At 44.4% G+C, this 23,058-nt stretch overlaps 1 protein-coding gene across 6 annotated transcripts in view; it reads left to right on the forward strand.

Moving 5' to 3' along the window:
* Positions 1-546: 546 nt before the first annotated feature.
* The window catches only part of GRIN2A (glutamate ionotropic receptor NMDA type subunit 2A), a 139,509-nt gene continuing 116,997 nt past the window's right edge, over positions 547-23,058 (forward strand). For 2 of the 6 annotated variants that reach the window (XM_072348747.1, XM_072348752.1), the window contains exons 1-3: positions 547-1,812; positions 2,348-2,570; positions 3,193-4,401. In XM_072348747.1, the coding sequence (XP_072204848.1) occupies positions 3,997-4,401 (405 nt within the window). In that variant the 5' untranslated portion in view covers positions 547-1,812; positions 2,348-2,570; positions 3,193-3,996. Of the gene's footprint in view, positions 1,813-2,347; positions 2,571-3,066; positions 4,402-23,058 lie in introns of those variants that run through there. The other 4 variants (XM_072348748.1, XM_072348750.1, XM_072348751.1 and 1 more) reach the window with 4 other exon arrangements.

A 23,058-nucleotide genomic window follows, 5' to 3' on the forward strand; every position in this document is an offset into this window, starting at 1 on the left:
TCTTAAGCCACCAAATTCAGCCCACCGATTATGTGTTATATACTAAGTATATTATAAAGACGCGGCATCATTTTTAGTATTTCCCACACTAAAGGCTATTGTTCCATGTATTTCAAACGCTGATGTTAGAGCCACGGTTCCCCACTGTGGATTTAACTTGCATTGGTGGATGCTGAAGGTCTCCAACCCCTGTTTAGCTGCTGCTGTGACAGACCTGTGGAACTGCGGCAGCACGGCTGGAGCTGCTACCCTGTATGGATGGAGGGCAGCGTGCATCAGGGCGACGTGCAAAGATGCACTTAAACATCAAACTTTAAAAACTGGCACAGTTGTAGCTGCTTAATTGCTTTGCTTCGAAAGTCTAATGTGACATCTGAGGGAGTCGTCTCTAAATAAGTCAGGAGACGAGGTTTCTCGAGAAAGAAAAGGCATAGAACTGCCGGGGACTCTTACAAACAGACTGTCAGGAGCAGTAAAACTGACGTGTGCTTAAGTGCCTCGGGGACCAAGTTCCGTGTTTTGTGTGCCCGGCGGGAGTGGCAGGCTGGTTTCAGCCTGTTCGAACCCAAAGTCCTCCTCTGCCGCAGGTCCTGCTGGAGGGGGGTCTGTCCCGCTGCAGGTCCGCCTTAGTCCCAGCTGTTTAGCTTAGCAACGAGTGTCGTTGTAAAGCAGCGAGTGCAAGAAGACGTCACCTGCGTGGCAGCGAGCTGGTGCATTATTCCGGCAGAAGAGAATAAGTTTTGGCAGCTGGAGCGGGGTGCCGGAACGGGGGAAGCAGCGGAGCCATGGGGTAGGTGCAGCAGGAGGAGCGGGCAGCGCCGTGCGGCGTGGGATTGCCCCGGGCGGGCGGCAGCCGTGGGCACAGCGCCTGGAATGGGGTGCGGGGCTGCACAGAGCAGCGGGAGCGCCCCGACGGAGCCGGCTGCTGCACGGCGCCTGTGTGCTACCTGCCGGCGGGCTGGAGCCTTTCGGACTGCTTTTAGCGCAGAGGCTGCCGCTCCACGTTTGCTCCCCTGAGCCCACGGCAGGGATTTCACTTCGACAGCTCCTGCATCGAGAGGAAGGAGAACGATCGGGGGGGTTTCCCGGCCTACCGGCCTCTCGCCGGGGCTGTTAACGTGGGACGAGCGCTCAACTTTGCCGCTCTTCTGCCCCAGCCCCGGCGCTTCCTCCCGTTCTCGATGTGACACCTCCCCCGACTGCCTGAGTCTGACTCATTCGCTGGTGCTGGGAGAGGCAGAACGGGGAGGGGGAGCCTTCAAAGTAGCCGCGATTTGTCTCGCTTTGACGAGGCGCCCGTCAGCTTCGCCCCGGCAAAGGCGGCGGGGCCGGGGGCGGCGGAGCGGAGGGGACCGGCGGCGGCCGCCGGGTGGCTCCCGTCGGTGGCACCCGCCGCGCCTCGGGGCCGCGCCGCTGTTCAGTCCAACCGGAGGTGGAGGAGCGGGGAGCATCGGAGCGGGAGCTGCCGCAGCAGCGTTGCAACTGCCTTTCCAGCAGCCGGGAAACAAACAAACAAACAAACAAAAACCCACCAAAAATAATAATAAAGATATAAAAAAGCCATGAAGACATTGAAACGCCTCCTGCCAAAAGTAAAGAGCAAATCCCAGTTGTGATGGCTCTGCTAAAACTTGATCCTGCGGGATTTCAGGCGATAAAGAGCTGCCGGGCTTGCACGAACCGCGGTGGGCGCAAGTCGCGGGATGGAATCCCGGCATTAGAGGACCCATTTCCCGCTCCGTTGTTTGCAGAGGAACCCGCTGAGATGAGTCGGAGGAGCGCGAGCCCAGAGCGATGTGGAGAGCGAACGCGGTGAGTGCGGCGCTGAGCAGCGGTGGGAGCCTTTGGGTCCTGGGGACGCTTTAAGAAGTGTCTCCGTGCATATTTACTGGGAACGGTGAATGAAAAGCCGAAGCAAGCTGAGCTTGTGTGCCTCCCTGGGTTGGTTTATGGAAAACTGGGAACGAACCGGTGCTTTACAAGATCCGGAGCTTCGCCCCACGCGCCGTTCTGCTCCTCGCTCCGTGCGTGCCGCGAGCCGCCCCCCCTCCTGCCCGTGCGGACGAGTTGGCCGCTGGCGCTGCCCCCCCGGAGAGGCGGGAGCTGCCGGCCGGGCTGGGGACGCTCCCGGGTGGGCTGTGGGCTCCGGGGGGCATCTCCGGTAGGGAGAGCTCGGATTCGTTCCTAAACGCGGGCGGGTGGGGGGAAACTTTTGAGTCCGGTCATTTCGGAATCGCTTCCAGTCGCGCTATTTCGGTTCACGTGCCACGTGAGATTACATTTGATTTTTCCCCGTTAACCGTCCAGCCCTACTGACGGCTTTTCTCCTCTTCCTCCCCGTCTGCAGCCCCCCTGCGCCCGTCTCGGCCGCCTAGCTGCCCTCCCGGGATGCGATGGGCCTCGCGCTCTGCGGCGGGGATCACGCTTGCGGCCGGCGGCGCGGAGGCCGCCTGTGAGCCCGGGCACCGAGGGGCGCGACATGCCCGCGGCGGCGGCCCCGCCAGCACCGGCACCACCGGCACCACCGGCACCCGCGGCTGCCGCCACCGCTCCGTCTCCTGAAGCGCTGGGTACGTGGGGCGGCGCCGCGCGGCCGCGAGGGGGCGCTATGGTGCCGCTGCGGCGGGAGCCGTGGGCGTTCGGCGGGGAGCGGGGCGCTCTGGGCGCTGGGTGCGGGCGGGAGGGGGGTCTCGGGAGCGCGGGTTCGAATCCCCGGGTTGTGCAGGTGGCTGAACCCGCTCTGCCTTCGGTGCTGCAGCGGTGGGAACGTGGCCTGCTGCGCTTTGATTTGGAGTCACGTTGGGACAGATTTGGAGTTAAATGGTCTCGCAAGCTCATCTCTTAGTCTGCCCCAACTGGAGGTGATGATATAGCAAGCCCTTGCATTGGTGTGCGTTTCAGCAGCGGATGATTCTGATTGATGGTGGAGATACGGTTGGCATGATGAGAGGGGAGATCTGAAAATTGCCACCCCTGATTGGCCAGCCCTGCCGGTGCTTTCTGTGTGACGCTTTGCAACAAGGTTGGCTCGGTGTGGCACAGGGACTCCCCTCTTGCAGTTAGCGAGTCAGTTGTGGGGGTGGAAATCCCTCGGGGCACAGAAACAGAGGGAGATCTTGCAGAGTCAGAGCTCCTTTCCCTCCCTCAGACAGTTTAGATCACTTCTTCTCTGGCTCATCTCCCTCTGTTCAGCCCCATACAGAGATTCAGCGAAGATCTGAAGTAAACCAATGCAGTGATGCTCATTTCTGGATCACTCTCCCCTTCAACACCAGTGACAACTTTGTGTCCGAGATCAGCAGTTCCGAGATGCTCAAGTGAACGCTGTGTGAGAGGAGGGAGAAGAATTAAGATAGAATATTGCACTGCTGAAACTGTTCCAGAGATGCAGTAGACTGTGCATGAACAGCAGCTGGCGAGGAGAGATCTTCAGAACTGAGGCAGCATGTTTCTGGGATGCTGTACGATGTATGGAGGACATGGACTGGGCTTTCCAGCAGACCTTGGGCTTGCTTCTCTCATTTTAAGCTAACGCACCTCTTCCTACCAGACTGTGACTAAATCCTAAATAGACATTCACACCAGAGGAAGATAAACTTCTGTTCCTCACCTGCTTTAGGAAGGCAAGGTTAAAGCGAAGGATGATGGCACCTTTTTTGAATGGTTTCAATCATTCCAGTTTTGTTTGCCACTCAAGAGAAATGCTAATGGCTATTCCTCCTGAACTTGTGCTTTTTTTCTTATTTTTCCTGTTGCCTTGCTTGTGGGAGACCAATTGCAGTACTATCGATCATTGCAACTCAAGTTTTTGAGGGGATGTAAGCGTGAAATGAAACTAGATGAAGAATGTGTTATAAAAAGCGGCTAAGCTTTGTCTGGAGCCCAGAAGCTTTCTGTTTAGAACCTTCACTGGAGATATATAGTACATATTTTCTTCCTCTCTGTTGCGTTTCTCATGCAATGTGATCACTTTTACAGGGGATAAAGCTGGCAAAGATGAGGAAAATTGGCTGTGCTCTCCTGGTACTCCAAGCTCTTCTTGCACCTTTGGATCTTGTTTGTGGAGCAGAGAAGAATTATCCTGTCCTGAACATTGCAGTCATTCTGGGAAGGACCAAGGATATCACGGAGAGGGATATCAGATCTCTCTGGACCAGGGAGATGGCAGCAGACCTGACCGTTGATGTCAATGTAGTCACCCTTCTGGTGAACCAGACTGACCCTAAAAGCATCATAACACACGTTTGCGACTTGATGTCGGGTACCAAGATCCATGGAGTGGTTTTTGGAGACGACACTGATCAGGAGGCAGTAGCTCAGATTTTGGATTTTATTTCATCTCAGACTTCTATTCCAATTCTTGGAATTCATGGCGGGGCCTCCATGATAATGGCTGATAAGGTAGGAGGATTATTCAAAGCCTTTGCTACTCTAATGCACTTCAGTGTAAGAACACCCCGAATTATCTCTTTTTACTTTAAGAAAAGAACATACAGCCCAGTGTCCTCATCGACTATTTTAAGATATTGGGGGTTCATACCTGAAACTCAATTTTCTTTCCACTGGGAAAGTGATGCTAATTAAACTTCACTCTCCACCAAATCTAATGCTGATCAACTTAAAACAATTACTAGCAAAGATGATGCAACAGACAGTTCAGTGAAGTAATCGTAGGGATAAAACACAAAATGATAAGCAGGTATTATTTATGAGCATGGCAGAACAGTATATATAGCCATGAATGTATTTAGGGACAGTAGTAGTAACAGAGCATTTATATCAGACCGAACTCTTGTGATCTGCTATGGTCTATAATTTACATAGGCTTGCAAACTTAACAGTCACTGTATTAATTGAATTAATTTTTCACTAACCAGATGCTTCCAACATCCTGCTATAGCTCACGAAAACCCACAAAGCGTTGTCAGAGTCCTGGATGTAATGACAAATTGCTTTGTTGGGAAACATTTCTTTACATAATCCATCGTGAGATTGTGGAATGGCAAACGGAGGTGACTCATGTCTGCAGCTCATTTGCTTTAACACTGCAACAGTTAAAATACATATTTACTGGCACTGGCAGGTAGGTTTGATCTTGCGGAGTGATCGGTGCTGCTTTGGAAGCAGCGTGTGGCACCTCCCAGGGCAAGGCGTTCTGGTGTGGACAGATGCTTGGCCTGAGGGTCTGTGAGAAGCTCCTGCTGATGCTGAGGAGCACGTGCTGTGTGGAAGGGAGTTTGTGTGGGCAGTCAGTTGCTGGTTTTCCAGCACGCAGCTTGCACTGCACGCATCCCACGCAATGTTAATTGCAACTTATTTCTTGTTACTTGTGCCCTTTAGGTTTCTCTCATTCCCTAAAGATTGTTCATCTTTATGTATAACTTCTGAATGGTCCTTCAGGATCTCTCTGTATCCATCTAAATATGAATTGCTTTCATAACTCGGGGGGAGCAGAAGCGGGGAAGATGCAATGATCAGTCATGACTGAGAAATCTGTACTCAACTTTTGAACCCTTTTATCTCTGCAAAAAGAAAGTATTCATCTGCTATTAAAGAGATCCTTCGTCTCTCAGTATCACGAATGACCTTTAAAACTTGTGATACAATGGTGAGAGTAATAACTGCTGAATTATAGCAGAGATTCTGTAACAATGGGCTGGACATCTTGATTTGTACAGAGATCATTACAGTCAGTACCGCTGTCTTAAACGTAAGTGCAGCTGCCAAGTAATACAGATGGTTATCTCATGTGCTTTTAAATTACGGTACAGATTTCTTTATCTTTCTGAAGTTAGCTTCATGCACACTTAGGAACTCTTATTTGATGCGTGTCACTCAACTTGCTGAACCAATACAAAAACATCTGAGTCGGAAGAACCCAGGGAGAGCTGAGTGATGAAACTGGCAGAAGTCCGTACAGTATCAATGCTCAGTAGCTGAATGCAGGATGTTCCCCATATAGGTGGTTATTATTTACTTGTATGTAGGGGCTTCTAGAACATGAAACCGATGGCGTTTTTTCTGTCTCAGGAAGTTAACTTTGTGTTCCCGTTCGTGCTAATACTGTCACTATTACGTCACCATCCTTGATGTTGGGGGTTATCGCAGTTTATTTATTATATTCGATAATATAACACTGTGCTGAATCTTGGCTTCTGAGATTTCCATTTGGGAAATCAAAATTGTTCACTTGTGCGTTAAGGCGATCGAACAGAGCTGTCTTTAGTGGCTTGAATTGGCCGAGGGAGTTTTATGTTCATGAAACTGGAATTGCCTCCATTTTTATCTTGGCTGTTCCAGAGCGCAGTATATCTTGGCACTGTGTTTGGAACAGCGCAGAAATAAGGCTTGCCGTGTGTCACTCAATTAACCCATCATTTGGGAATGAGTTCCTGGGAGCTGAAGGTGAAATTCACGGTGCTGTCAGAAAAGCAGAGGGGTTGAAATCTGAGGGAGAAGAGCTGCAAATATTAAATCTGCCTTCCATTGTGGTGTCAGGATTTCAGTCGAAACGCACGGCTGCTGGTTTACGTGAGAAAGCTGATCAGCATTGAGTCTTCTGGTTTGCCTTCCATACTGAGACCGCTAGCGCACATAAAAGGTGCTCGGTCTCACTCCTGCCTGTGGATGGAGTTCACACCTCTGGCATCCATGGCCATTTCATTTGTCCTTACTGTGTGGCTCTAGTAGTTCACTTCCTTCCATGTGGAATCATGCTGATACTGTGTTTTAGATGGCTTTTAGATGGAAATGGGTGTGCATGTGTTGTACTTGCTCACATGTAGACCATAAGAAGGCTGGCACAAAGGCAGCACAATTCAGTACTTGCACGATGCCTAACTGTCCTAAATGTGAGCTGAGCTGCCCTGGACAGCAGCACATGCTTTGCTTGTCACCAGCACTGTCACCTGCTGCTGGCAGCAATCCTTCTGCCATGAGCTGCTCCTGGGCTTTGATCCCGAGTTCTTCTGTGGGCTCAGGCAATGTTCAGATTTGAGACAGTGCACTGCAACAAGATGAGGATTGTGTCTGGGCCATGTGTGCCAACCTGCTGTGCGTCGGCAGCCCTGAGAGGAAGCTGCTTACAGGCTGGCTCTTTATTCATCTCATATTTGAGATCTCAAACCAAACACTGACTTCAGCGTTTGATTTTAAACTTAGTTACGTTTGTTCCACCACGTGCTTTTATTATAATAATTGCAATTAAGATTCCTAAGACAGAACATTATGGTTGGTTCCGCTACAATAACAAAGGATTTGTTTCCTTCAGAAGTGGCAAGAAGCCGCCTGTGTTATAAAAGCACCTGTGAGCACTGAGCATCTCTGAACTGTGGTACTTCTGCATGTTTCAAAACGGAGTCTAACTTCTCACTGGAAACCTCTCTGAAAGACACAAAAACTGGAAGCATTTTATTGTGGTGAAGGTGTGCGTGTAGCTGAGCAGCGCTAAAGGTGAGGGCAGGTTTCCTTTAGGGCCATTAAAAAGTGACGCTTCTTGAAACAGCCTAAGAATTGTTAAAATAAATCTTTGATATCCCAGGAAATAATATGGTGAAATTATAATTCTTCATTATTCTCTGTGCTGATGAATGAACACTGTCAATTAACACTTTCCTTCATTGTTTGGTATAAAATCTATTCTGCACCTACCACCATCTCCTGCTTTCCTTTTATCTGCCTTGTTCCCAGCAGTGAACACAGAAGGGCAGAATAACAGAAATCAGGGGGATCTTTGGGGGTGCCCAACCCAAGTCCCACTTGTCAACGAGTGAGCTACAGTGTTGGGTCAGTCCTTCACGGCCTTCTCCAGTCTGGCTCAGAGCACCTCCATGGATTTAGATACAACAGTCCATCAGTTCCAGTACTTAAATTCTCACTGCACGAATATTTTTGTTATATCTCATTAGTGTTTCCCTCTGTAATGTGACCATCACCTCTTTTTTTGCTGTGAGTCTGACTTTTAGACACCTGTCCTTACCTGCCCCATTCCCAGCAGACCTCCATTTCTTCGGCCTTTCCTTGCAGCCTTTGGACTTGCTGAGAGGAGGTGGTGGTTGTATGCGGGGAGCCCGAAACTGAACGTGTGATCCACAGTTGTACCTTTTACAGGCATGTGCTGTGACTGCTTGTAATTAAATGGTTAAAAACGTGCTTGAAATCTGTCTCACTGGGGCATATGGACTGGATTCAATTTCCTGTGCTTTTCTTTACCTGGAGCCAACGCTCAGTGAGCGCGAGGTGGTTAGGATGCAGTGTGTTGCTTTGCATTGCTGCGCTTGTGCTGCCATGGCTGTGGGAAAGTGGAGTTTAACAGTGTTTGCTGCAGTGTTTGCTACTTCGAGCTGTGCCTCCGAACTTGAGGGAGCATTATACCATGATGTGCCTTGCTTTCTTGCTGTTTCTCTCCCGCTCTCTCCTAATTTTGCTGAAGGATTTTCCTGTTTGAAGACGGTTGTATTTCCCTCATTTTTCCTCCTTAGTTTGATGAAGGAAAGTGTGATGGATTTCCTGGAATACTGTGAGTGAGCTTTGAACTGTGTCTCTGGGAGACAAAGGGAGACAAACTTGGAGTCATTTATCCAAGCAGAAAGAAAACAGTGACAGAAATTCCCGATGTCTTCAAAAACTAGCAAGCAGGTTGTAGTAAGTAGAAATCTTTTGCTCAGCACCGTATCCTAGAGCTTACCTGGCTTTTGAGGTGGCTGAGGTGTGGGCAAGGTCCTATTTTCAGCTTGCTTCAGTTTGCAGTGTTGTAGTTGAGCCCAGGCTGCAGGATGGGATCCTATAAACTGCTCCTATGTAGCAGAGTGCAGTGATTGGCTTCATTGGGACTTAATCTTATTTGCAGTAAGTGTAATATATTTTTGTCTCAAAGGTATCGTTTTCTTTCTCTTCATACTGTCTGTTCTTGAAAACAGGAATCCATAAATGCCTCCGTGTGTTTTGAGCATCTAACATCTTAAAACTGCCAGTAAGTGAATGTCTAGATTGTCCATGCATCCTTCTAAGCTATTGCCTGCCTATGGGAAATTCTAACACAGCCAGCTCCCAAGCAGGGGAAAGTAGGACACCAGGCCTTCAGCATAATTTTCTGCTTGCAGAAATTCTTGGTGGCATCTTTAGATTCTTGTTTTATTTTTTTCCAAGAGCATTCTCCAACATAAAACCTGAAATGATTTCCTTTAAGCTACAAAATAATAATGGGACTATTATAACTCACATAAGGCGCTTCTGGTAATCAGAATATATCTGATTCTGCTTGAAAATATTCATCCTAATAAAATTATGCAGTGAAAGAACAGAAGGGCATTGGTATCATATAAAAAAAACATTTTTAACATCTTTTCTATTAATTGTTTTTGAGAACTTGCTTAGATTACTTGAATAAGTAGTTTAGTAGTCCTTTGTATTTGCCACCTATTTGAGCTATTTGAGCTAACAGTTGAATGTGAAGAATTCTTTGTTTTTTTGTGTTTTTTTTTTAATGAATGATACAATTTTGCACTTGCTTGGAGGATGTCCTCGATAGAGCTGTTGACATCAGTGATGGTACAGAACATGTTGCAGATGAGCAGAGTCTGCAGTCTGGGACTGGTTTTGTTTGTCAGAAACTGGGGGTCATCTGGGCCAGCTCTGCCCTCCTCCCAGCCCCATTCTGCCTCTCCTGGAGCTATAAAGTTGTGTGCAATTTATTGAGGGAGCCCAGCCTGGATTGTCTCCACGCCATCTGTCACCATATTGTTTGTTTAAATCCCTGAGATATTTTCTTTCCTCCTTCACTGAAATTAATAAAACCGTAGCGGCATCATTGGCTATTTATATTTGATTTACACTTAATGTTCTCAGGAGAAGAGCCCCATGCTCTTGAGGTGTGTAAGCTAGACGCTCTGTATATACTGAGTGCCCAGGAGATGGTTCTGCCGCCTCTGGGCTTCTCCAGACAGAGACCTGTGTGAAGTCTAGTGGCTCCAAAGAGTCAGCAAAGTTGGATTAAGGTGTGTCTTCCATCAACCTCAGGAGGAAAGGCTTTGGGCTTTTGTGGGGAGACCAAAACATCTCCATGTGATTGTATATGATCGGATGGAGAACGTATAACAGGATTAACCAACATTGGAAATGCCCTGAACAACCTGACTGAGATTTAGGTATACCTGTTCATTGCAGGGGAGTTGGACTGGGTCCCTTCCAGCTTAAATTATTCTATGAATGGTAGTCGTCCCCTTTTTGGACTACTTTGGTACCTTCAGACTGTGAAGCACCAAGATGCATACTGGAGGGCTGTGGAAGGTGATGTATTTTCTATACAGCTCCTAAACAAGTTCTGTTTCTTGGAAAACCTTTTGCTTCACATTTAGGAATGCTCTGGCTTGAGAAAGCTACACCTGTGGCTTATAGTATACATGTACATTCTCCTCTCAGCTTTCGTCCAGATTCTAATAGTGAAGGTAGAGAGAATGAGAAAATAAATTCCACGTTTGTGCTTTTAATATTTTGTGTGAAAGCACATTGATGGCCAGAGGAAGTGGCTGCAAGTTGTACCAGAAGAGGTTTAGACTAGACATAAGAAGGAACTTTCTCTCTCAGAGAGTGGTCAGGGGCTGGAATGGCTGCCCAGGCAGATGGTGGAATTGCCATCCCTGGCAGTGTTCAAGAGGCATCTGGATGAGGAGCTAGAAGAGATGGTTTAGTGGTTTGCTGTAGCTACGATAATGGGAGGATGGTTGGACTAGATGATCTTGTAGGTCCTTTCCAACCTTGGGATTCTATGATTCTATGATTCAGGAAGGAGCTTACATGGAGCAGTAGTTGGTGTGTGGGTCTGGCTGGAGGCAGTGTGTTCTCCTAGCAGTATTATATATATCACTAGTCTTTAAGTAGCCTGGATGATGATCTGATTTGAAAAGGGAAATCTGTCTAGGAGGCCATGTACTTTTCATCTTTAAAGTGGTGCGTACCTTAATGTCAGGCTTGGAGTAATCTCTCTCAGGGAGTTTCTTCACCACCAGCTGACTCACTGGTCAGTGGTTTAGGCTTTCTATCCTCACTGCAATTTCAGCACATGATTTGATCCCAGGCCTGCACAGAGGATGGCTGGCTGTTCCCACATTGCAGGCTGGTCACCTGCTGCAGCGCGGCCGGGAGCACCAGCCCTGCTATTGGCATGGTGCTGTGCTGTGCTCAGCTATTTATTTATAGCCTGCTTTTGTGCATCTCGGAGCAGGATGCTTCTATAAATGTTTCATTCGAGGGATTGTGGAGTGGGAAGATGCTCTTCTTTTTGTTGAGTATCCCTTTCCTCACAGCATTTATTTCTTATCTTCCCAGCTTTTGGTTCAGGACTCTGTGCCTGTAATTCTGTCAGCACCAACTTTTGACCGTTCATGTTTACCAGTTTGCCTCTCCCCATGACCAGAATTCACAATAGGATTGCTTTGTTTTCACTACATTGATTTTGTGCCTGGTGGAAACACATTGCATATGTAAAGCCGCTACGAAAGAGGAAAGAGCGAGGATTTTATAGCTACCTTCCAGCTCAACACAATTTACAATACAATTAGGAACGACAGTTATAATTGGATAAACAGAAAATAGAATTAAGGTAATCTGTTCTAAACGCACAACATTTCTGTAATGAGTTGCTTTTAGGAGTTACAGAAACATATAATTACCAGACAAATTACATGTTTTTTGTTGTTTTTTTTTTTGTGTGTGTGTGTGTGTGTGAGGCTAATTTAGTGTTCTGGGTAAATTATGCTGGCAAAAGCAACAGAGTTATGTGAAGTACCTAATTGGGACGAGATAAGGTTTGTGCGTTCATCATAAGAAAACAGATGCAAAAATTATGGAGGCTGTCTGTATTCTAGTCAAGTACTGCTCGGATGGTCTGCTTTATTTTAGATAGTCGCATCATTTTTGTAGTCAGTACTGTAATCCTGTTTGTTTCAATCCATTTGCTGTTCCTTCCCTTCCTTCTTGATCTGCATTTCAGCTGTTTTTTCCAAAAGGCTGAAATTTCCCATTGTGGAATCTGGATTTAAGCAAAAGATGCAGATGACTCCGGTACTTCAGATGCAAAACCTTAAGCTCTATTGCTTAACAGTGTAGGACAAAACTGAACTGATACAGAAGATGTAAAAATAAGCTTTTGTTTTCTTTTCTTGCTATTAGACTGAGTTTTGCAGTTATGACTTTAAGCCAAGACTGTTTCTATTTAATAGCAGAAATACAAAAAGGGTGAGAAACTGAGCCAGGCTAATGGAGGTGCAGAGCTGTGGTGGTGAGAAACCAGCAAGAGAAGTTAGTGATGCAAGTGGTCTATTTGTATATTTCTACTTGTGAAGAATGAAATATGAGAAATCCGAACGGACTCAGAGCTCCAGCCAACATTTCCATCGTGGTATCTCTTCAGGATTCCTGGCCTTGGGAGTCTGGAGAGCTCTGCTGAGTGCTGTCTTCACTGAGCACATTGCCTTCTCCTGTTGGTGAACTGTTCTTAAAGTGCTTTCCACAGCTACATGTTTCTATAGAAAATAGAATTACTTTTGGAATAATTCTCTGATTTGTGGCAATAAACGTACTTTTGTTTCTATGCATTTCTGTTGCGTGCATGCGCTTTAAGGGGATGCCGACTGCCTTGGAACTGGCATTTGAAAATATATTGATGAATCTCTTCTTTCACAACTCATTTTCAATTAAATTAATTTGATTTTCAGATCTCCCTCTAGGGGCATCAGAATACTTGGGAGCAGGGCGAACTGACACTTAAAATGTATGAAAACAAATTGCTTTCCACAGTGTATGGTGGCTTGCTGATTCTGCAGTTATCCCTACGTGGTGTTTGACAATGTGTTTTGCTTTGGCTTTAAAATATTGTGAAGACTTGCATTGACTGGCACTTACAACTTAAATTGCATTTATGTGCATGGTACAGATTTATGGATTGTTAATTATATAAATGCTGATGTCATCCGAACAGCTGGCTGTATGGGGTTGAAAAGAAGCAACAGCTTCTGAGAACAGAGCATAAGAAAAGGATACGCTCTCTGACAGAAGGAAAAATACAAGTTTGTGTGATTTCTTTTCCTTATGCCGGCTAAAGTAAACCAATATCCTCCCTTCATTTTCTAGATATGCTCATTCTGACACTTCATGTAAATTTTTCTAGGTTGTCACGTTTTCCTTTTTCAAACCTTTTCCACATCAGGATAGAGGCATCTGGCTGCAATCTCTGTTGTTCTTCTGTCGTCATTTTGTAGTGTAAGAATAACTGTGATATTTCCAATATTTAGTAAGTGAACTGACTAGGACTGTTACTAATGAATTTCCTCTTGTCCAGTGAGAAGAGACCAGTCCTGCTCTCACTGTAAGCACCTTTGAAAGCCTTGCTGATGTAATTTGTGTGCTTGCATCAGTTTTCCTTGAGTGTGGACTGGTTCTCGGTTTCCTTGTGTTAGGTGATTGCCGGCTTGAGAAGAGCTGCTCTGTGATTTACCATGTTCACAGTAAGAGCTTGAGATCTTAAAATAGTGAGTTATCCAATAATAAAATGTAACGGTCCAGCTCAGTAAGCCTTATTCCAATGTAAGTTCTATTGATTTGTTAAGCTGCAATAGGCACTTCAGTGGACAGTGCCTGAAAGCCATGGAAAATGTAGGGCAGAATAGAAATGTACTTCACTAATTTCCCAACTTTTACTGCTTTCTTACTGCATGCAGTAAATTACAGACATGCAAAAAACCTGTTTAATAACAACTTATGCTGAAAACGATTCTCCAGGTCAGCAAAAGCACATCCAAATGCCGAGGAGGGTGACACTTGGAGATACTTCCATGTACAGCATCCAGGCCATGTGTGAGCCCTGTGTGGAAGGCAAAGACCCACTGTGCACTCCTGCAGCATAACTGAGTTCATTGTGAAGCAAAGGCATACAAAGCAAATGAATGTTTAAAATATCCTTAAAAAATACCTGCTTAAATGCTTCTCCAGTGGATCTTAGTGCTGCAGATTTAGGAGATGAAGGAGCTTTTACCATCCTAAGAAGTTGCTCAGTATATTCATTACTTAAAAGGTGTAAAGATACAATTATAGCCTCTTAATATATGGAGTTTGAGTTGGAAGGGACCTTTGAAGGCCATCTAGTCCAATTCCCCTTTGGCGAACAGGGACACCTACAGCTCGATCACGTTGCTCACAGCCTGGTTCAGCCACCACTGCCATCCTCACGTCCGCCTTTGATCTCATGGGCCAACATAAAACAATAGGAGGCATTACTTGTGGAGCAGCCCTCATACATAAACTTCATTTTAAATAAGAAATGCTATCTTCTTCAGGTCACTTAAAGGTTTCATTTGCATGTTAAAGTTGCTATGTCATTAAACAGCTTTTCTGGTTCAGTTCGGATGGATGTATGTTTTCCTTCTTAACAAGCTTTCTGAGGTTGCATTAAAAAAAAACCACCAGTGTTCTCCCTCCCTTAGCTTCTTTTAAAATCAAGTATGTACAATAAGACTGACTCCCTGTTGAGCTGGCTTAATCATTTGTTTTTCCATCTGCGGAGAGTCCATTCCCAAAGTAACTTCAAAGAGCCCTGCCTCGGTAAAAGCTTCCAGCTTTGGAGCAGCAAAGATTACAGAAATGTGCTTATGCAATACTTAGAAACCCCTGGCTATCTTGGTATGGAGGTTAGAGCTGAATGCGTGCCTCTATTATTCTGTTAATATAACCCCTAAAGGCTTATAACTTAAAATTGTGCTGCGGTAACCGTGTGCTGTGGGTGCACAGCGTGGCAGCCAGAGGCCCTGGGGGAGCAGCAGCTCCACGAACCCCAAGCTTAGCATGAGTTGTCCATAATGTACCTGCAGCAGCACATTCAGAATGTTTGCTATATTTTACACTGATCTGTGCAAGCTTTAATCAAAGAAACCTCAAGCGGAGTGGATCCTGGGAGAGAGTGGTTTCTTTTAACATTTTCTATGCTGACATTTATAATCTACTAAAAATAACAACAACCCTCCTGGCCACTACAGAGAAATAGATTGAGATAAACATTTTATCTCTAATGTGTATGTCATCGTTTTGATTACAGTAACGAATATACAGCAGTTAAAATTGTCATTGGTGTGTTTGGGAGGATGTGCATCCTAAAGTTTCAATGTGACTGTTATTTCAGTGCTCTGGAGCCTGTGCCTTACGCGTGGTACTGCACCCAATGGCTGTCATCTTCATTTTGGGGAGCTGTTCATATGTTTTATTGTTTTTAAGTTTTGTCAGAGTTCCTGTCAAAATCCCATCCCGTCAACATGTATGGGATTTGCCCCAAATTAATTTCCCGTGGAGAAAAGGGCTATGAGTTTGTTCTCAGTATAACAACTCTTGTGGATTATAGTATCTGTCAGTAGAAATGCACTGCTTTGATTTTAACTAAAACTATTTCTAACTGTGGCCAAGATCTTAATTTTTGGCTTAATCGAATCCTTGCCACAAGCAAATCTAATTCTGGCATGCTATTTCAATCGCGCAGACTTTCATTTCTGACTAAGGATTGGAAGGATTAACCCAGATTTTAGCAGTTCTCTCCATGACCGGGTGGATAGGATTAAAATCTCTGTGCTGCTCATTGTGGATGTTTATTTCAGTTTTGAAGCATTAGACTTATGTCTTTTGACCATGACTGGAAATTATGGAAGGCTTCTGAGAGTAAAAGCATGGCTAAAGGACAGCGTGCTGAATTTGCTGGATGTCACTGTGTTTCAATTTAAGAAACAAACAAATAAAGAAACTACGAAACATGCTCAGTCTGTTTACAGGAATGCAGTGTATGTTTATGCAGTTTATCCTATTGCAGATTTTACATTTTGTAGTGAGTTTATCAACTTAGAGACATTGTAAAAACAGATACTTCAGAGTAGAGAGAGGTAAAACAAGAATGAGATTAGCTTTGATAGGACCGAATTGGAACTTCTTGCTGAAACACTGCTTGTATTCAAAAAACTTTTCTGTGCTGATGAGGGCCAGCATAAAGGCTTTCTAGTCCAACCACCCTGCAATGAACAGGGACATCTATAGTTCAATAAGGGTGCTCAGAGCCTGGTCCAGCCTGACCTTGAATGTCTCCAAGAAAGGCGCATCCATCACCTCTTTGGGCAACCTGTGCCAATGCCTCACGATCCTTATTGTAAAAAAAACTTCTTATATCCAGTCTAAACCTTCCCTCCTTTCTTTTAAACCATTTTCCCTTTTCCTATCACAACAGACCCTGCTGAAGAGTCTGCCCCCTTCTTTCTTATAGCTCTCCTTCTTAATACTGAAAGTCTGCTCTCAGGTCTCCCTAGACCCTTCTCTTCTGCATGTTGAACAGCCCCAGCTCTGTCTGTTCTCATAGGGAGGTGTTCCATCCCTTGGATCATTTTTGTGGCTCACTTCTGGCTGTGCTCCAACAGATCCATGTCTCTCCTATAGCGATTCCACATTTGGATGAAGTACTCCAGGTTGGGTCTCACCAGTGCACAGCAGAGGGGCTGGATCACCTCCCTTGCCCTGCTGGCCACGATTCTTTGGATGCAGCCCAGGACAGAGTTGGCTTTCTGGGCTGCAAGGGCACATGACTCTAGTAAAAATGAGTCTGAGGGAGGAATATGATAGCTGGAGGCAGGATGAGGAAAAGCTGCAAGTTACCTTGTCTTATTAGGGAAAAAGCAAACCCATTAACAGCCATGGAGCTGCATGGTTAGGAGGCTGCAGCATTCATGGAGGAGAAAACCTGGAGTTGTGTCGTCTACTCTCGCTTTAATCTGCATTTGAGTTTGTCTGCATGTCAGAAACGTAAAGCTAGGTATGTTAGTGGTTTATATTACTTAAATTTGTGGGCAGACTGAGGTGTAGCTGTAGCTGGACACTTGAAACAGTGTTTTTTAATGGCTGTGCCAGAAATTCATGTTTGTTCTGTGGACTGAAGTATATCTGGATGTTTTCTCGGTGGCGGTGGCTTTGTTTTGCTTTGGAGAACCAAACCAGTAGCACAATGCTTGCATGTGTATCTTCCACAGGATGTTTTTAATTTTAGTTCTGTGTTACATGGGCATGTAGAAGCTAATCACAAACTGCCCAAGTCTCTTAAGCTGTGCAGATCTCAGGCTTAACAAGTTGCCACTCCTGTCCAATTGCTGCTGCCTTGTACCAGTTACTGTAATCATTTCTTTCAGAAGTCTCTATTCCATAATCTCCAAATATGAGAAAAGAACATCTAAAAATCTCTTAATATTCCAGTAAATACTTTAAGCTTCAAGTTTGTGGCAGTATTTCTGCCTCTGTAAATAATAAGGAGTTCCAGGCCAAGCAGCAGCACTGAGAACTGAGAACTGAGCACTCGGGCACTGAGAACTGAGTTGATGAAAATTCTGGCTTACTCAGAAGTTTGGTTTACAAAACAAAATCCCATGAATTCTTGCTTGTGCTCTGGAGGAAGGGTTTTTTAGTGAATGCCGTCACAGAAAGGGAAAATGTATTGTGCCAGGACCTAATGTGTATGTAGTGGCTTGACTAAGAGAGGTATTGATAGCAAGATTGTTGCATGTAACCATAGCAAGAAAGCAGAAATTGCTGTAATAAGTAGATGTTAACTCACTCCTGAGTGTACCTGGGGCAAACAAGTTCCCTCTAGGTGGACACCTGACCCTGAGGCGTTGGACAGGTTGCTTCAGGGTGCGCACAGTATGTAGCAGCCTGCTGTGCCATTTGCCCTGCAGCTCGGGGCAACTCAAGAGGTCCTGCTGCTGTATTGGGTTGAGTGGAACTAAGAGACTTTGAAAGGCTCAGTGATATGTTACCAGTGTAGCTTTAAACTTTGAAAATCTCTCCTGGCTGTTTCCCCCAGGCTAGTGCTTGCCCTCACAGCTGCCTGAGGAACTGAGGATTTCAGGTGCTTCCTCATAGAGCTTGCACAGCTGTCAGATGAGAGGGGTTCCTCAGAGACACCGTGCTTGGCCTCCGGTCTTGTCAAGCAACTGCAAATGAGTGTTACTATCACTGAGAGTTTGATTTTATTGTTGAACAGATCTTATATGCGGCTGGAGAAGGAAGTGCATCTCACGACCTATAAATTCTGTACAGAGTCAAGCAGGGTCTGAATATATTCTCTGCATCTGAGAAACTGCTGCAAACGCAGGGCATGACAATACATACACAGCAGAACATTAGTGAGGGAAGACTATAAAGACATTAGTTATGCTGCACTGTTTGTATGCCATTCTGTGCAGCAGTGCTTAAAGGACTGAAATGGCATCCTTGCAGGAATGGAATTTTCTTCCTAGAATACTTTTATGAAACATTTTAAATCCTTGCTGATAATTTAGTGCCGGAGAGCAAGGCTGAAGTGATGTGCTAATGAATGCTACATATGGTCTGCAACACATGGCTAGTACTGTTTATAAATAAGTTTTTGTTTTGTTTTTGTTTTTTTCTAGAGAAGACTGAACAGCAAATTGGATAAAATTCTGTTTCAAAGTGCCCAAGCCTGCTTCTTCCCTGAAGCAATTCAGGCTTCTTCCAGACTTCATTAATACCAGAATTATCATAATGTGTTTGCCTGTTACAGCTGTTTCATTTTCAGGGACCTGCAGCAGCCAATTATTTTGTGATAAAGTGCTTATTAAGGAAAATATGTGGCCAAGTGTAAAGAAAAGGCCCGGGCAGGTGGGAAAGTGCTTTGGAAAGTTTTTTAAGGCACTCCTACTTGTGCTTTTAGGAGAAAAGGAAAATACAGTTTTTTTAAGAGTGAGATTTTTAAATACAGTCTTCTCAGAGGTTTTGCTGTTTGTGTGAAGATGCCTTCTTGCAGTGGAGGTAAGAGGGGTGGATTTGAAGGTATAAAATATAGACTGCACCTTATTTTGAACAAGAAATTAGAAGCATGCTCTGTTTGTACTTGCATTGTTAGAAAAGGCAATGTGAAGAGCTGAAAAACATTGGTGTTAATTTGATGGATTCCTTTTCCAGGCACAAGTTCATGGATTTCTTTTTGAAGGAGATGGCTTTGCTAATTCAAAGAATAAGCTGGTATCGCATAGCATTTATTTTCACTGACTTAATGGAAGGGAATGAATAAAGATAATGAAAGAAAGCTGCCTTGCCAGTGCAGGCAAAACTTCTTGAATCATTTCTATATGCACCAAGGAACCTCTTCCTCTGCACAGCCAGGGCAGTCTTCTCAGCTGCAGGACAGTTATATCTTACTGCATGGGCCACCTTTGTTACAGCAGTTCCTGCTCCCCAGCTACTTTGTGAGTCATGCCCACGTGTAATTTTCCTCATAAATGTGGTCATAATGGCATAGTAGTGACTACTTGTCTAATGTTGTAGTTTCTCTGATTTTTATAAACGTGCTGTTGGGAATGTTTTCATTTTATTGACGTTTTTCCTTCTCATTTATCAATTGAGGTTTTAGAGTTTTTGATTCTTTGAGGTGATGCCTATCTGCATTCAGCTTTATCTTCTTCAATTAAGTCTTGAGCCTTGATTTCCCCCCTCTCCCCCATACTGTTTCTTCTTTAGACTGATGTCTGCTGCTGACAGAGGGGAGGTTTGGAAAGGGATTTTGAGTTTGTCGTCTTTTACATTCTCTCTCTCTCTCCTTTGCTGCTTCTGATCTAATCTGACTGGTACACAGAAGCCCTCAGGGCCTCAGTTCAGTTGCCTGTGGTCAGCCTGAGCTAAAACTGAGACTTGGCCTCCTGCCTCTGTTTTAATGGAAATGTCTCTGAATGGCAGCTGTGCTTTGTGCTGCACTTTGGGTAGCAAACTTAGAGGATTCACCACGTACTCTTTCCAAAGTGAGGTCTGAAATGCTACCAAGAGAGGAAAACTTTAAGTAACATTTAGCAAGTCAGCAGAAGGACTCATATCGCAATATTTTTGGATGTATATCCTGTATACACAAGATGAGACTGAACGCTCTTGAAATTTAGTGCAGTCTTTACAATGAGGCAGTATGTCGGCTCATTGTAATGAGCTGGGCTTTGGGCTAAATTTCGGGGAACACTTCTCAGATGGCTTATGAAAGGATAAGTATTAGGGAGAGGATTGAAGTACAGAACTGCTTGGCTTTGGGCTTGTACGTGCGTGATGGCATGATGATTCATGTGCTTTGTGTAAGCTGAAGATGACAGAAGCACTTGACATTTGTCTGCAGGTCCCTGGTTCATTGTAGGGAGCCTAAAAAATGTTAAAATGATAAACATATACTTTAATGCTTCCTTGAATACACATGGCTAGAAACAAAAACAATGGCCAGTGATTATCCTGTTTTTATAGTAGTGAGCTCTTAGCGAGGTATTTCTTTGTAAACACAGCAAAACACTTTATTTTACTTTTTAACATTCATTTCAGGTGATTCGAATCTGTCACATGTCAAAAGTGCAAGTTACGACTGCCTTTATGGTGACAGCTCCTTCAGAGTGATTGCCTTATTTTAACAAAGAAAACAGGCAGGAGTTGTCTGTTTGGAACTAGTTGTCTGTTTGGAACTAGTTGTCTGTTTGGAACTAGTTGTCTGTTTGGAACTAGTTGTCTGTTTGGAACTAGTTGTCTGTTTGGAACTAGTTGTCTGTTTGGAACTAGTTGTCTGTTTGGAACTAGTTGTCTGTTTGGAACTAGCCCGGCAGGGTACAGCTGTGCACAAGCTGCTGCTTTATACTTGGGGTATTTTTCTTAAAATCCAGTGACTTCTGCTTCTTTAATTACTTGACACATGTAGCAAAAAATGAAGATGATAACGCTCCTAATTTAACTTGTAAAGTATATGTGAGACCATCCTCCTCCTATTTTGTGCGTGGGAGATAGCTTTTCAGATAGGGTGTATAGAACAGGGCATGGAAGCGTGGGATGATTGTTTCTACTTTTCATGTTAGAGTTACTTTTCTTAAAATACTTCTTTTGCATTTCTTATTGCAGCGTTAGAAGTTTTCATTTCCCCTGCAATATGGAAAGCCTCAGGGCTCTGCACTCTACTAGAGGGCTCTGCCAAAAGGTGCTTCAAAGTGCTGAGAGTTCAGCTCTTGCTTTCTGGCAGTTCGATTCTGCCTTCATCTCTGAATCCAGACTTCTTATGTGCTGTTGGTCTGGGTTGTGCCCGACCTCCAAGTTATTCTGTGAGGCTGCACCTGAGGCTATTTGTGCAAGTTAATGATCTCTTCCTTCTCTCCTGTGAGTGACTTGATGTGATGTTTTCACCTCCTGCCAGCAGTTAGCAGTGATAGCACTCTCAGGTGGAGATCTGCAGCACCACCTCCAAAATCAAAGCCGATCGTCACAACTATGTAAATATTTGGTTTAAGCTTCAGAGTCACCAATCCGTAACATAACACACGGCTTCATTTACCTGTGGCTCGTAGAATATCTCGCTCCTGGCTCAAAGACAGATTTTATTACAGAAGTTGTGTGTTTTAGATGCAGTAGTACTGGGAAAGGGTCACTTTTGATTGTAGCTTTTTCTCATTTATGGAGCGACTTGTCTAAAGTATACGGAGCTGAATTTCTCCAGGCCATGTTTTGCTGTTAAGATATGTAAATGAGCCCTGCTTTTTCTCATATGCGGCTATCCTGGAGATAAGCTGTATTTGTTCTGTGGCAGGTGCAGTTTTTCTTTTAATATTAATGTGAATTAAGAGTTCAGGTAAAGATTTTCTTTCTGTGTCTACTCTACAGATTTTCCTGGCTGCGTTTAATGATAGCAAGGCAGTGTTCCCACCGCTGTCTGCCCTGCTTCCAACATGTGGTTAAGTGCCAGCATTAAGTAAGCATGGCTCGAGCCTCTTTAGAGTGAAACAAGCCCAAACTGAAACAAAACGATGTGTTTCTGGTAGCTCTTAAACATGGAGAGCTCTGAACGTTGCCACCATCTTTCCTACTTCATACTGATGCAGAAAGCTGAAATTGGCAAATTTAGCATTCATTTAAAAGCTCACAGGAAGCTATGTATTTTGGCTGAGTTTTAGTAAGTAGATTTAATTGGATCTAATGAATTTCTATTTATGATGCTTTAGTTCAGAGAAAGTATTTTGGATTAAATGAGAACTTTTTAAAAACAGATTTAAGTTAGAACCTATCCTGTACATTTAAGCAACTGAAATAGAAGTAGAGACGACGAGAAACTAAGAAAGTTTAAATATGACAGATCAATTTTAAGTTTATTTTAAAATAAGCGTTTTTGTATTGAAAGTGGATGTGAAAAATGGATGAAACTTTATAATAGAATTTCACACTTTACCTCGTATAAACCTTGTTGGTATGTATAAATCTTATTTATTTGATGTTCCTCATAACTTTGGCTTTCATTGTGCCATAATTATTTATGTTCGTGCATAACTCAGTACTGAGGAAATCAGTGAAGCTGGAGACTGCATCAGTCGTCTGGGAAATGAAGTAAGCTGTGGGATAAGCACAAGAGTTGAGTATATTTGTAGAATGATCGGTAGTGATTGGAAGTTACAATTTAGAATGAGAACAGCACTTTTTAATGATCCCTCTGAGATGAGCAGTTTTGATTAACTGATCTTCTGAATATTCAGGAAGATGTTACTACCTACAACTGCTTGATATATTTAAGGGCAGCTTAATTGGTATGATGCTAGCCATAAAACTCTTTACAGACATTGGAATCGGGGGGTTCAGTATTTTTTTTTGAGAGAGAGAAAATGGATTTTTCATACAGAAGAATTATTTTAGCATGGACTGTTTTGAATTCTTCTGTACACTGGAGTAAACAAAAGAAATCTCCTGGCTTATTCCAACGCGGACCCACTTTTCAGATCTTAGAGGTAATTTCTTCATGGATTGCTGAGAGGTTGCAGGCATCTGTATATGGCATCTGCGAGTGGATCTACTACATCTGTGGTTCTTGCTTCTAAAGATGATGACTGGGCAGCCATCATTTCTCTCCTGAAGCTTCAGCTGTTGCCTGTATGAGGCTGCAGCTTCAGGGGCTGCCAGAACTGCTTGACTCATGGGAAAACATGGAAGTGCTATCCAGAAGGAACATCTGATGCAGTCTGCCTGTGTGAAGTT

This window comes from Excalfactoria chinensis, chromosome 14 (assembly GCF_039878825.1).
Source record: "Excalfactoria chinensis isolate bCotChi1 chromosome 14, bCotChi1.hap2, whole genome shotgun sequence".
Classification (NCBI taxonomy): domain Eukaryota; kingdom Metazoa; phylum Chordata; class Aves; order Galliformes; family Phasianidae; genus Excalfactoria; species Excalfactoria chinensis.